At 41.7% G+C, this 14,282-nt stretch overlaps 1 protein-coding gene across 1 annotated transcript in view; it reads left to right on the forward strand.

The window, feature by feature from the left end:
* Nucleotides 1-14,282, forward strand: part of LOC105255370 — a 36,812-nt gene that overhangs the window by 16,604 nt on the left and 5,926 nt on the right. Inside the window, exon 6 of the mRNA XM_025410632.1 lies at nt 8,601-8,675. Within this exon, the coding sequence (XP_025266417.1) occupies nt 8,601-8,675 (75 nt within the window). The remainder of the gene's footprint in view (nt 1-8,600; nt 8,676-14,282) is intronic.

Raw genomic sequence — 14,282 nt, forward strand, 5'->3', positions numbered from 1 at the left:
GTCGTTCTTTTGTTCGGCGGAAATCATATGCGGCAAGCGTATATCTTAAATCGATTCGATATGGCTCTGATCCATGTTAGAAATCCAACGGACAGATTGTCGCTAATCGCTATGTTGTTATGTAATACAGGATAGATTGAAAAACAGGACCGAAAAGAGGAGATCATTTCTCGTGTCAAAATTGAGGAATAAGATAAAATTTTCATGTAGAATTTTCCATTTTCCGAGAGAAAATTGACTTTAAAATTTGAATAATTATTAATATATATTTACGCTTTTTTAAACAATCTTCAATAATTTAATAAATATTCGCGTGACAGAGAAAACAGCAAATTATGAAATTATATCAATTTAATTTTAATAAAATTACACATTTTATTAAAATTAAATTGATATTTATAAATGTGATGATAAATTTCACACAACGTTATTGCTTCGTATGTCATTTAAAGATCCGTAATATAAAGACATATAGGTAAAATTAAAACCACTAATAAGTAATTGATCAACGATGCAAAGGTCCGAGAAGCCCGAGATGTTTTCAGCGAATCATTACATCGTGCAACATCATACATATTGGCATTTAACGGACCTTAATACGAAAGCATCGCGACTTGGTCGTAAAATAAAATTTCGAAGGAAAGGTAACAGCGGACAATCAGTGCGCGATCCGATGCGCCAGCTGCTGTATCAATAAGCGGCTGTCGAATGTCGGGGGTTTTCGCAATCTTGGCGAATTTATCGGATCAATTTACACACGCGTGCGCGCATTTTGATGCTATCGCGAGTTATCTCGAAGGTAACCTATCGGGAGTAAAGGCACCGGTCTCCCCTTGAGAGACCGGTAAGGAAGCATCGTCTCGCTCGGTGGAAAGGGATGCCCGGCGCGACGTCCCGATCAGAGGCAGAAGAAGGCGTTCGCCAGTCTCTTGTCGACTCTCGAGTCAAAGCGTTCCGTGAACCTTCGCGTGCGCTCCAACGCTTTGATGTGGCTCGTCTGCGCTCGGATCGAGTGCCCTTCGCACATCTAGAAGTCGCCTAAGCGTGTTTCCATCTCGATTCGTGCGTCCTTCCCTTCGCAATTTCCCTGCAAAGGTCTTCGGTAAATGGAACTTTGGACCGGCTCTGCGGTACCAAAATATATCTCGCTTGCTTAGCGTACGGATTCGGATGGTTCGAGGCGAGTTTGGGACGCTTGTGAAAAGTGTACAACGAAAATCTATTTGCAGGAACCGAAAGCAGAGCATCTTTGTGCTCGGTGTAGCGTAAATCCATTTTTTCATGGTTCACCGGAAAGAATCCGTTTACGAGTGCGTCGTTTTCAAACGCGAACACGTGCTCCCGTTACGAAACTTATTAAGTGCGCGGGGATAGCGAAACTGAGGATAAACCGTCTGCGAAACTCAAGAATTATAGCACGAATCTCGTAGAGGCTCGACTCGATCATTGCGAGAGGAAAATATTTGTATCTCCGAACGGTAAGATATTTACGAATACTTGTTAATCTCGATTTATAACTCGCCGTTAACACGTTTCGTGCCGGATCGAATTTTAACGACTTTACATTCATGCATGAATCTCATGCGTTCCATGCTACCGAGACTAATAGTTTTACCTGTGTATGAATCGGCAAAATTATAAGCGTGCCTTGTAGTATTTATAAGAATGTAAAAATAATTAGTATCGAGAAAAGAATTTAATGTTCAAAATATATACATTTTGCTTTACAGAAAAAAAACAAAAATTAAACAAAACATGCAAATCTATAATTTCCATAAAATGAAAAGAATTATTTTGCGATGATCATGATAATTATTCTATGCAAATACATATTTGTTTTGCACCATATCGTATCTTCTGTTTTTTTATATGTATTATATTTATTTTCTGTAGTTTTTATATTCAATGAAATATTATTGTATATAATTCTCTAATTATATATCATAACAATCGTAATCAAGCGCTTCTTTGACTGCAATAAATGAATAAAACTTTGATTTATAAAACTTGAGAAAAAAAATATTTAAAAAATAAATCGCTACATCGCATATTTAACTGCATTATAATTATTACAAAGCATAATTTTATAAAATATTTTTACATTAGTAATAGTGAAAATATCAAATGTCTAAATAAAAAGTTTTGCATGGAGCATATGCAATCCACACAGGAAATGTTATCGTAAATTTACTAAATTGCCTTGCAATTCTAGTCTCTTCTAAATAATTTAGTAAATGAAATGTAAACGACGCGGAAAAGTTTCGCTAACGATAAGCGTATCTCCTGTCGTACACAAGGGAATCGCTCTAATACCGAAGGAAGGTCAATTTTAGACGCTAATCGAATTGAGTCGATTTGCGAAGCACTTCGGTTCCAAACATCTTAACTCGTAGAATGAGACAACAATTGCTTATTGCTGAAAAAATTCAACGAAACACGATTGCGGTGTAATCTCGGCGGTAAATTAGATTCTCTTAAATGGGCTAAATATGTCGTTTTCATGCGGATTTCAAAACCGAATTTTAAATCGCGGTTTATTGCAATCAAATGGCGGTAGACGGAATATTTCATGATTAAAACGCAATCGCTTCTTCGGATTAATCGCGTGCAATAACATGGCCGCTTTAAAGGATACAAAAAGGATACAAAAAAAAGTTATTGTACTGAATTTGTTATGATTTCTGATAAAAGAATACAATATAAATCAAATATGTACGAAATATAGAGATTATGAAACATTTTTCCAAGATTCAATTGTATAATGTTTTGTAAAATCTTCTCGATGCATTTTTGCATGCATCGATTACATTGATTACAGCAAGTAAAATGCCATTTAATGCAAGATATTAAATATTAAATATCCTGGCAGGGTATTTATACTTTTCTCGTCGTAGAAAAAAAAGATCCGCTCCTAAATAAAATATTTCACGATTCAAATTTAAAAAAATCTTTCTACGTAACCTGTCTTTCCTCAATATAATTATCTCGAAATGTTTCGAATATTTGAATATCGTAAATAAAGACAAAGTTTTCCTAGTTTTAATTTTAAGACTTCATAAATATCGTGTAATATTTGTACGCAGCTGTACCTAATTGGGGATGAAATAGAACGAAGTTTATATCCGGCGTCGCGGGCCTCGAGAACTCGCTTTCGCTCGTTGCCACCCACAGAAAAATGCAACAGCTGTTATGCATACGCCGTGATATTTTCTGAATCTCAAGGGTAAAGCGCGTTCTAAGGGCTCCGTGAAAGGCAGCTGTTGGCGTCGCGGATGGACTACACCTGCCTGAAAGTATTTGTCGATGCCATTCGTTCCATTTTTTTTTTCTTTCAGAGATCACGTTTAGCTTCAGTCGTTCTCAAATAAATCCGCGGGACGTGCTTAGTAATTTCTAAAATTGCTCCAAAAATGGAACGCTTCCATTTTGGATTCTTCAGGAAATCTGCGAGTTATTTGAGAAAGGTCGATGTAAATATTTCGCGGTGTCCGTATATCTTGAAAATAATACGTCCATCGAGAGATACATTTAGAGAGCACGAGTAACTCTCAACATATTTCTCGGGAATGTCGATTATCGATTATTCAAGACAAACGTCACCCTTTCGATATCGCGCTCTCGAGCGATAGCCGGCAAGTACGTACGTCATTGGCGGCGGAAAAGAGATAAAGGAGATCCGGCTCGTCGCAGAAAGCACAATTAGCTCATTCATCGTCCGCGTCTCTAGTGTCAGCGTACGCGAACGTGTACGCTATTAAACGTGCGCGCGAGAGGGCCGGGGTCCGGGGTTGGTTTATCGGTGCAGGCGCCAAGTAGTCAGTCACTGTGACTCGCAAGATACATTCTGTTAGACGTACCACGTCGCGCGGCGTTCAAGAGAGTTTATTATTACGCTAACAGCGCGCCTCGTACATCGCGTGTATCTCTCGATACACGTGCACAGAGGTATTCACGATGGCGGAAGATCACCGCAGAAGAGAGGTCCTGCGCGCACGTCCGTTCTCGTAGAGATACATCGTTTACGGTTTCTCTACTTATCGTCAGGTAAAAAGAAGGATAAATATATACGCTAGAACGAGAGGAAGACGTATAATTTAAATAATACGCTTTGTAGCGTAACTTTGTCTCTTCCCGAAACGCGCGCTGTCAAAGGTAAGAAGCGTCTCGAGCTCGAATAATTCTTTTTCTTCTCGGCAAATTTCGCCGGTTATTTTTACTCGACATCATTTTTTTTCGGGTCTAAAAAGGGCGGGTAGCCTGCGGCGTCGCGGCCGCGAAAACCGGCCCTTGTACGCGAAAGCGATCGGCCGAAAGCAAATTCCATCGCTCGGTCGCAAGCGTGAGAGGCTGGATCAGCCGCAGCCGCGGGGCTAAATTCCCAAATATGTGCAACGCGTAATTCACTAGGTCGAGGTCGTTACTCGATCGAAATCGATGCACCCTTCGATCGCGTACATTCATTACAGTGTCTTTAGAACGGAGCGAGAGGCCAGAAATAGAATACCGCTCTAAGGCATCTCCCCCTCAAACCAATGCATACAATATGGAGATACTTTCTCAATTTGTAACGCTCTCTTTAGAAAATAGTTACAGCATAAAAAACATATTTGTGAGAAGAATATTTAATTAGAATATTAAAGATAGATATTTAATTAGAATATTTTCTTTTTTCAGAATATTAAGAATGAAATATTTTCTGAAGCATTTTCCTATAGTATTAATTTGTTCACACATTCTCGAGGTTTGATAAGAAAACATTCTTTTTTTAGAAATTAATCGGTCAAGTATTAGAGGAAATTTCTTCGACGCAGATTGCCGAGGCCTGTGAAAAATCACAACGTAAGATTCGACGCTCGTTGGCGAGAAGTTATTTAAAAGCGCCGATAAGCGTCGGCAAAGCACACGTCCTTTTGCTATATGCGCAACGCGTCTTCTCTCACCTCACCAACACATCGCGGCCGCGAGAGTGGATACGCCTATTACCGCTCGCGAGATTAGAGCAATTTATAGTATCGTCTGAGAATACCGACCCACGCAGCGAGTAGTACCGTACTTCCGGCCGAGCATATGTTACAGCGATTTCGTCTCGTTGCTCTTATTGCGGTTTCGCGTATCGCGAGAGCTAAAACCGCGCCGAGAAAGCTGAAAGACGCATATTTCTCGGATCGATAATTTAATGAATACAATTTTCTTGAAAACAAAAAAAAATCTCCGATAATGAAATCTGTCATTAATAATGTTCGTAAAATTTACAATGTTTTTTCGCGGACCACGAGTTATAAGCTCGCAAACGCGATTGCCGATAATTTCACCCACGCTATCTCGTCGGCATTCCAAGTACGTTAAACGCGATACTTTATTTCACCGATACACGTCGCAGCCCGCCCGTTTCTTTCTCTCGCCTCTCCTCTTTCTGTTTGCCACAATGCCGTTTTCAGTGGCAGGCCTCAATTTGCCGTAATTATTATGTTTATCTTCCTCATTCACTTAAGTCCGCGCACCGATCCGGGTCCTCCGTGTTCATTGTTTCGTGCGGCAGCACCGAAAGGCTAATATTATCAGACTCTCGTCTTCTCTCGTATACGATTTGCAACACAGACATCGATCCTTTTTTTTTTTTTTACTTGTTTGATAGAAACAAAATTCCTGACCGCTGACTACGATCGTAGGAAATTTATCGCTCACCATCTTATCGGAACAAGCCTCATATCTTTTTGTTCGAACGAAAATCAAGCAAAAAAGATACTCGACCGCATTTTATTAAATCAATTTAAGCAACGTTGTATATACATGACAAATCGATGACATCTCGAACGTGATTTTCTCTACGATAATAAAATACGAGGGATCGAAAATAGACTCTGTACGTGCGAAATCCGCCGTATTCGCGTTCGCGTCATGTGCGAACCGCGCGGCCACGCGCCAATCATTACGTCCTGGAAAGGGTGGGTCTATCACCGATCAACCGCTATGTCAAATCCAATTTGCGTGATCCTTTCCCTCGGAAACGACACGAAATCCTCGTCACGCCCGGCAATTTGCGGCGCGCGGCTCGGCGCGCCGACTGCACTTTCGACGAGCGTGAGAAGCGAGTGTCGGAATGTTGCACCTACGAAGAAAATAACACACGACTCTCATAGAGAGAAAGAGAAACAAAAAGAGAGAGAGAGAGAGAGCGCTTCTCGATCACCGAGCTAGACGCGAAGCACGCGCGTTGAACCGTTTTGGAAAATGCATCTCGGACGTTACAACTTTATATCCGCGAGGTCAGAAATCCTGAAAAATATCTTGCCAGAATCGATGCACGTGCAACGTCCGGTTCCTTACATGCTCCGGCGTAGCCACGCGCCAATCATTACTCGCGAGAAGGCGGTAACTATCCCGACCGATCCAGTTTGTCAAACGCAATTTGCGTGATCCTTCTTCTCCGGAGCGGAAACACGGAATCACGGAACCTGCCGACAGGTCCGATCGTTTATGGTCTTTGTGGTCACGTGCGATAATGAAAGCAACGACATTGTATATATATATATATATATTGCTACAGATACCGACACCGATTCTCTGCTCTAATAGATTAAATAGAATCGCGCGAACGATGTATCTACTTGGACAGCTCTCCAAGAGGAAAGATCTAATCCTCTAATGACATTTCTCAATTATTATACTTTCTCCGAAGGAAGTTTCTTCGATCATGTACAATCGTGCATCTTTCAAGTTAGAAAAAGGAAAGGTACGACAGGCCCCCTTGACTACCAACGATGTTAGCGCGTTCTCCGCTGTCGAGAGCCCGCTCGATCGAAGCGGAGTTAGCACGAACAGATTGTTTCTGCGGCCGAGAGAGCGAAGGCCTTTAGGAAAGTGTAAAGAGCATCTAAAGCGGGAAAAGGAGAGAACGAGAGAACGGACAGGAAAGAGAGAGAGAGAAGGAGGGAGTGACAAAGTAACTCCGCCGAGCCGGATAGGATGCGAGAGAAAGAGCGAGGATGGAGCGAGAGATGAACGCGGGGAGGAGGGGAAGAGGTTGGCGAACAGAGGAGACGGAGATGGGAGATGGCGAGGACGGTTCAAGGAAGAAGAAGAAGAGGAAGAAGAAGAAGAAGTTAAGATGGTCCAGCGCAGGCAGCTTCACCACCGCAGCCGGAGGTGATGACCTGCTCAAGGCCACCCGCTCCCAACCTCTCTCGGACCGAAGAGGAGAACCACTCTTCTTATTTTTCGTTGCTCCCTTTTCTCTTTTTCGACTCCTTGTTACAGCTCTCGAGCTCTCTCGCTCCTTCTTTCTTCTGCCTCTCTCCTTCTCCCTCGGCCAGTTTCCGTGCATCTGCCTTTCTTAGCTCGCTGAGCTTTGCAGTCAGTTTTCTCTTTCTCGCTCGCTCGCTCTCTTTCTCTCCAATTTTTCTCTTCTCCTTTTCTTTGAATTTCTGAATTTGTTTGTTAATTCGGAAAAACGGAAGATTTTAAAATACATAGAAAATTGCCAAGATTGTATTCTCATTTTCGAGGAAATTTTCCAGCAAACTTGAAGAATTATCTAAATATTCATTGGATGAAAAATCTCTGATTTTCAATACATACTTAGGTTTTAATCTTCTCGATTTTGAAAGAACAAAATTCTTAAAGAAAATTTCTCGCGACAAGCGTGTCTTTTTTACGACAGAAGTATACAGATATTGGCGAGGAAAATTCGAGTAAAATTCCGAGAAAACGCAGAAAAAATCACACGCGATGCAAGAGAAGACGTAAAATAACTAAGATCACGCGACTAATCTGCCTTGCAATCTAGTGTTCACCAAGAATGTCATGCATCATCGATACAATGTAATAAAAAGGAAGCGAAGAGAAGTTTTTCCTTCACTCACGTTTCTCCGATCAAGTTTTTCACGATTGCAATCATCCGGACACGCGAAGATCATAGATCTCGGGTGATTTCGACGAGAGTTTTACATCAGTTACACGAGATGAACAATTATAAGATATATATTATTATATTAATAATTATAAATATTAACAATTATAAGATATATTATTAGATTAATAATTATAAATAATAACAATTATAAGATTAGGCGATATATTGGAAGAGTACGTTTTGGGAGGATGAAAATATCGAAATGTCGGAAAAAAGGAATTTTGCGAGCGCGTGCGTATCGTACTTGAAAGATATTTTTTACAGTGACTTTGCGCGCGCGCTGCTCGATGGTGTATCTGACGTTTAATAAGCGTGGGTCAACTGGAGTCAACGGTGCAGCTGTGTCGACTGACAGCGAACTATTATCTCGATTCATTATCAGTGGTCTCTTTGTGCACGTCTCTTGTTTCGTGGGACTCCCCCTACGCCGCCCGCCGTTAACTTTTCTCAATTGAAATGTCACCCGTAGCATAGTTCCCTGTCGACTGCATAATCGCAGAAAAACACGCATGCAATCATGTATAATAATAAAAATGTAATTTCGCGTGATTCCAATATGAATTATTATATACATATTTTGAATTTCATCTTAACATGATTTGCCCCAGAAACAATCGCATATTCTCTTCGCGTACTATCGCTCGTTTACACCGTATATAATAAACAAAAGCAAAATGCATTGTTACAGCGCGAGATGACGAAGCGGACCACATGAGCGAGATTGCAGAGTACACGGAGGAGGGCAGCAAGAAACCGAGCAAAAGTAAGGAAAAGATAGATTATTAAAGAGATCGATATAAAATATCTATAAATATCCGTAAATGGCGAAACGCATATTTCGTAAGCCGTCATTATAGATCGCAAGAACGGGCGATTTTTCCGCGCGATCGGCGAACAATAAAACGGAATCGACAAAAAACTCTAACGTCTAAGATCGGTATATTACTTTCCCGAGCGATCTTACCTCGCGCGGAGATATTAAGGTATGACTCGGCGATTTCGACAATACAGTATTTGCGTTTATGTGCGGTGGACCGTAGACGGTGTTCATTGTGAGGTAAACGATAATTCCGGGGTCGCGTGTCAGAGGCGCTCGTTCGCGAAATGAATCGAAAATGTCAGCGCGAGCGTAGCGTGGTCAGATCGACGCCGGTCTTGCTAACAATAGCGTTTAAGCAGCGCTCGAGTCGAATACCTCTCGCGGTTTGCACCGATCGCCGCCCGTCCTTCGGCTACGGTGAAAGTCCGCAGGAATTCGCCCTCGCTCGAACTTCACATTGAGATCCTCCTGACGTGTCACGAACTCGAGCTCGAGAGACACCCGTAACGAACACCTCGCGTTGCCTCGTAAAACGCCTGCGAGTTATGCGGATCGTGCCGGTCGTCCTTCGGATTTTTCATCGGGACGCAAAAGGAGACGTTTTAAAATTTATGATATACATCCGACTCGAGTAATCGACGACGTCGTTAAAATGCCGATTGATTGGGAATAAAGACGCGACGATCCGATGAAATAAGAATCGAGAGGCGCGAATCTTAATTATATCCGAATTATTTCGAATTTATGGACATGAATTTAAGGACGCTTATTAACACGTTATAACGACAGATTTATGGAGATATCGTCGCTTTCGCGCGCATCCTCGGCACGTTTATTTTTTTCTCCCGTGCCGATAGTTCCGCGAATACCCTGGGTGCAACGAACGCGACCGCGCTACCGGTCTTTTTTTCGTTTTTATTTTTCCGTAAAAAAACTTAATTGAATATCGAATAAGATTCTCGCGATTCGCTGCTCGTTTTGCAATGTCCGCTTCCCACGAAGGCACCGAGGTAGAAGCGAGGTAAGCGTCATCGGCCTCTCGAAGCACGTACGCATCGAACCGCTGCGTTTAATGCCGATGTTTCCGCATTCTGGAATCTTATTTCTGAACGGGGAATATTCGCGCTGTCTAGCCGGTGCGTGGCAAAAATGCGCTGCCGACCGAACGTCGGATGATCTCGCGAAACTCGCCGGCCTTTTGCCGGGATTTTACGATCCGCGACTCGACTGCAAGTAGACTAATTGATTACGAGTGGATTTTAATCGCGATTGCGATGCAGATTTCTTCCGTCCGCGAAACTGTCATTCTTCCAACGTCGGAAATATGCGCGACGTATCCATTTTTCAGATCGATTTTCAGGAACTGCAGGATTCAAATCTAACGAAAAGAGGACGCTCTCTCGAAATTCCGATGCCGATTTCTCATGCTTTCGATAAGAGGCATAAAGCATTTAAGCGAGGAAATTTCGGTACGTTCGTTCCTCTTACGAAATGTGGGAATTAATCCGCTCGAGAGACGTTAAATGGACCTTTCGTACGATACAACCTCCTCTTCCGCGCAAGAGTGTCAGAAGCTAAACGTGATAAATGGACGCTGTTGGCCGATGTAACGCGAGCCGCGTCATTTTAGGACCTTTTCACCGTCCGCGATCACCAGCGTGATGCCATCCACGTGAAAAAAAAAGTAGAAAGAGAGATGATGTAACACGCTTTATGAATCAGACATGTAAAGATTACCGAATCGAACGTTTCGCAATCGCCGCGAGAATCGCGTCCCTTTATCGGAGTTTGGCGACACGGCCTTTCGGCACGGATTATCTAATATTTGCACGGTTATTACATCAAAGCTGCCGTTTCCTTGAATTTCTCGGATAACTTTGCGGCCGTTAAACGTCGAGAAAGACCGTGCATGCGAAAAATCGCGGAAACGGGAACTTTGCCGGACAAAGTGAGTAGTCGCGAATCGTGAAATTGCTCTTGATAAGAATAGCTTTTCGCTATCGAGATAAGAATTTGTAACAAGTTACGTAACGAAATGTAAGCAGAGGCTAAAGATCGAGATAAAACGCGTTCGATTAAATGCCACGTATTTTATTCGAGTTATCGAGTCGCAGAAAGGAGAATCGTTTTTCAAAAATGGGACGTGGAATCGCGAGCTAACATTTTGTAAAGAATGCACAAGTATTATGAGCCTCTCGCGGCCTTCGTAAAATATTCACGCGTCTCTAACACATGTTTCTCCGGCGAATCGCGGGCTGAAGGACGCGTCGCGCTTCATTCGGTACCTGAAAATCGATCATCTACGCTGTAACGCGCGGACTTATCGCTAAACGCGTTGCTTCGCGTCGCCGACACATTTAATGACACGATCGTCGCACGGTTCCGGGATGATGATGATGATGATGATGAGGCGAAAAGAGCGAGACCGCTATAGGGAGGACAAGAATAACAATTAATAAATCGCATTTCTTTCTTTACTTTGACTCTCTTCACCACTCTTCACCTTCGCCATACATTGTTCGCTCGCGCGATCCAAGGACAAAATGTGTCTTTTTAGCGACGTTGCGGCATTGATTTTGCCTCCTTTCTTTCCCAAAACAGTGTTCGAACAAAGAGAGCCGGCCATCGCCTGCCATTGCGACAGACGCAATCTCGCATTCGAAAACCACATGCATAATAACGTAATTTACGGCTGCAATTTGTATGGAATAATCACTATTATCATTATACAGGTGTAGCATCGAGATAAGCATGCATAATGAGAATATTAATTTTAATGATATATAAAATAACGCGTGTGCAGCTTGAATATTGTCCTTGATTCGTGCCTTTCAAATATTTTTGCAATTCTAATTTATCGAATATTTGAAAAAAAGGAATATCCAAAAAATCGCTTTGCGAAACCAATAGTAAATATTGCAAAATTTTTTCAAAATTTGTAGCTTATGTTTAGTATTTGAAAAAAAGCGAACAATATTTTATATTCATTTCTCAATGTCTACTCTCTTGATCGCTCATAAGTAATACATTTTTTATTCTCGTTAATCTGATCTCGACGTATGACTCGGTATAGATTCCTCCGCCCCGATAAATCGATGAATCACATATATATATCATCGCCTACGGAATTAGGAGGCGACGTAACTCGGCATGACAAACTTGTGAATTCATCTCTAGAACCGATTATATCGCATAGCGGTATAATCCAGTCCGGCATAGATCTCCCGGTCCTACGACTTCTTCCCAACGAGAGAGCAAACGATTGCGTTTGACACATTCTGCGAGATTAATTGACTCGGGATCCTTGGCCTGGACGACATTATACGCATAGATGTCCGGAGAAATTCTCATCGAGTGTTCATCGTGTAATAGCTAATTCATGACTCTCTTACAGCTGTCCCGCGATCGTCTGCCGATCGATTAGAGATAAATATCGTCGTGCTAGATTATTTTAACGACTAAGAGAGAAATTAGGATGGAAAGGCGAGGATCGAGGATGAAGAATGAACGCATACTGATTTCTCGCGCACGTCATAATATCCGCGAAAGAAGCGCAATTGTCAAAGAGCTAAAAGCGCAGGCCGCGCGCGCTATCCAGGCGAACGCGAGTCTCTATCCCTTCTCTCGTATCGCGAAAGCGCCAACCTCGCGGAAGCTGGCCTCGACGCGAGCAATGTCGCCCAGTCTTACGACAGCCTTCTTGCCGGTACGAACCCAAGTTGTTTCCACTCTCATCTGCCGGCGATACATCAACGTTCTTCCGAGAACCGGTCAAACGCGCAAAACGCGCGCAATGAGCCTCTATCGCGTGAAAGTTCGCCGTTGAGACTGCGACTTGAGTTATGTACCTTTTGATGATTAAAATTAATCGCCTGCCGGCTTAACGCTCGCACAAAGTGGTTGCACGACGAACCAACCTCCCCTCCGATGAATTCCGTGGACGTTGTATACGCGAGCCGTATATAATCAGGTATATTATATCTTGCAAGAAGTCTGTTTTCGACCGGCAACATCTTTAACTAGATGCACTAGCGAGCGGAGAACGCGTTCTCCAGTCTTGATCCTATGTATGTTTATTTTCTAGTTTGTCAGAATAACAATTTTTCAAAATTTAATTAAAAATATAATTTAATAATTTAATTAAAAATTAAAATATTTAAAAAATAGTAAATGAACTCAATTTATATGTCGGCTCGGTAATTGTGATAATATAATTATGACTTCATCACATGTTTGCAGTCAAATATTTGCCGAATACAGATGGAAATGTGAAACGATATTCGTGACACTTGCGCGATCGCTTTCTATCGTCTTTATCGTATCGAGATAGTGTAAGAAGCAATTTCATTTCATTTCAATCGAAAAAATTCAATCTCAATATGTTATTTTATACCATTACTATTACCTCTCTATCATCGAAAACTCGCGCTATATTTACCGAATACTTGCATAATTGAATATCGTGTCTGGATTGCCGTAACTAGCGTTTCCAATTAAGAATGCAAATTTCTAATTATATGCATCGGATGGATTGCACATCCGTGACAGAGTACTTACGTACACACATGCGTGCAAAATTCAGGCATTCACGCACACGTTTACGCGCGGTGTCCCTGTTACCGGTACAAATATGGTGCGATCGTCTGGACACGCGCACGTACATACATACATGCATACATGCTTGCATACATGCATGCATACAGACACGCATCGGAAATCGTTGGGTAGCGCAAAAGTTGCATCTGTGCACGTATCGGTGATTAGTTACGTTGCGCCGAGCTATGCCAGGAATGTTAATCAGCAGAAGTTAGCGCTCGCGCGCGGCGCGCTTTATTAACTGTGAATTAAAGTTAGTCGGAGATTTCGCGGTATACATGCGAGCGTTTAACGCTGCGACGCAACATTACGAGTCGAAGAGACTTGCGAGGAAAAAAATAGCATAGAAGAATCTCTTTCGCGCAAATATAACGAGAATTCAAATCGAGTCTTTACGCGACTTTGATATTCACGCCATTAAAAATATCGCGTACCGCGCTCGATTTTACATATCTCTATTTAAAATAGATAGCATATATGCAAATATTTTATCAGTAAAGGCGCGTTAAAATGTACGGAAAATTCTTGGAATTATTTGAATGTCTTATAAATACGGTGGTCCGAGTAGAACGGGTAATTTAGAATAAATTTTAATAAAAGAGGAAATCGATAAGATAAAAATTATCTTTTTTTTTTGTAAATTATATTTCGCGAATATGTAATATGAAGATTCAAATGAGATTCCGTAAGATTCCGAGCTCTTTTTAAAATATTCGTCGAATTCTCCTCGATGAAAAATCGCGAAATTTTGCGTCTGCGCTTCACCAGATTAGGAATATGAAAAATCGAAGAGATGACGTCATTTTTTTTGAACGACAATACACCACTCATCACGATGTGTAATGTGTCGATATACGCGCGATGAATCATTCAAGTAGTTTGCACGTTCACTCTTTAATAGTGCAAATATTTTTGCCGATGCACTTCCTTCCTGAGAAAATTCTTAAGACATGA

This window comes from Camponotus floridanus, unplaced genomic scaffold (assembly GCF_003227725.1).
Source record: "Camponotus floridanus strain SB8 unplaced genomic scaffold, Cflo_v7.5 scaffold103, whole genome shotgun sequence".
Taxonomy (NCBI): Eukaryota; Metazoa; Arthropoda; class Insecta; order Hymenoptera; family Formicidae; genus Camponotus; species Camponotus floridanus.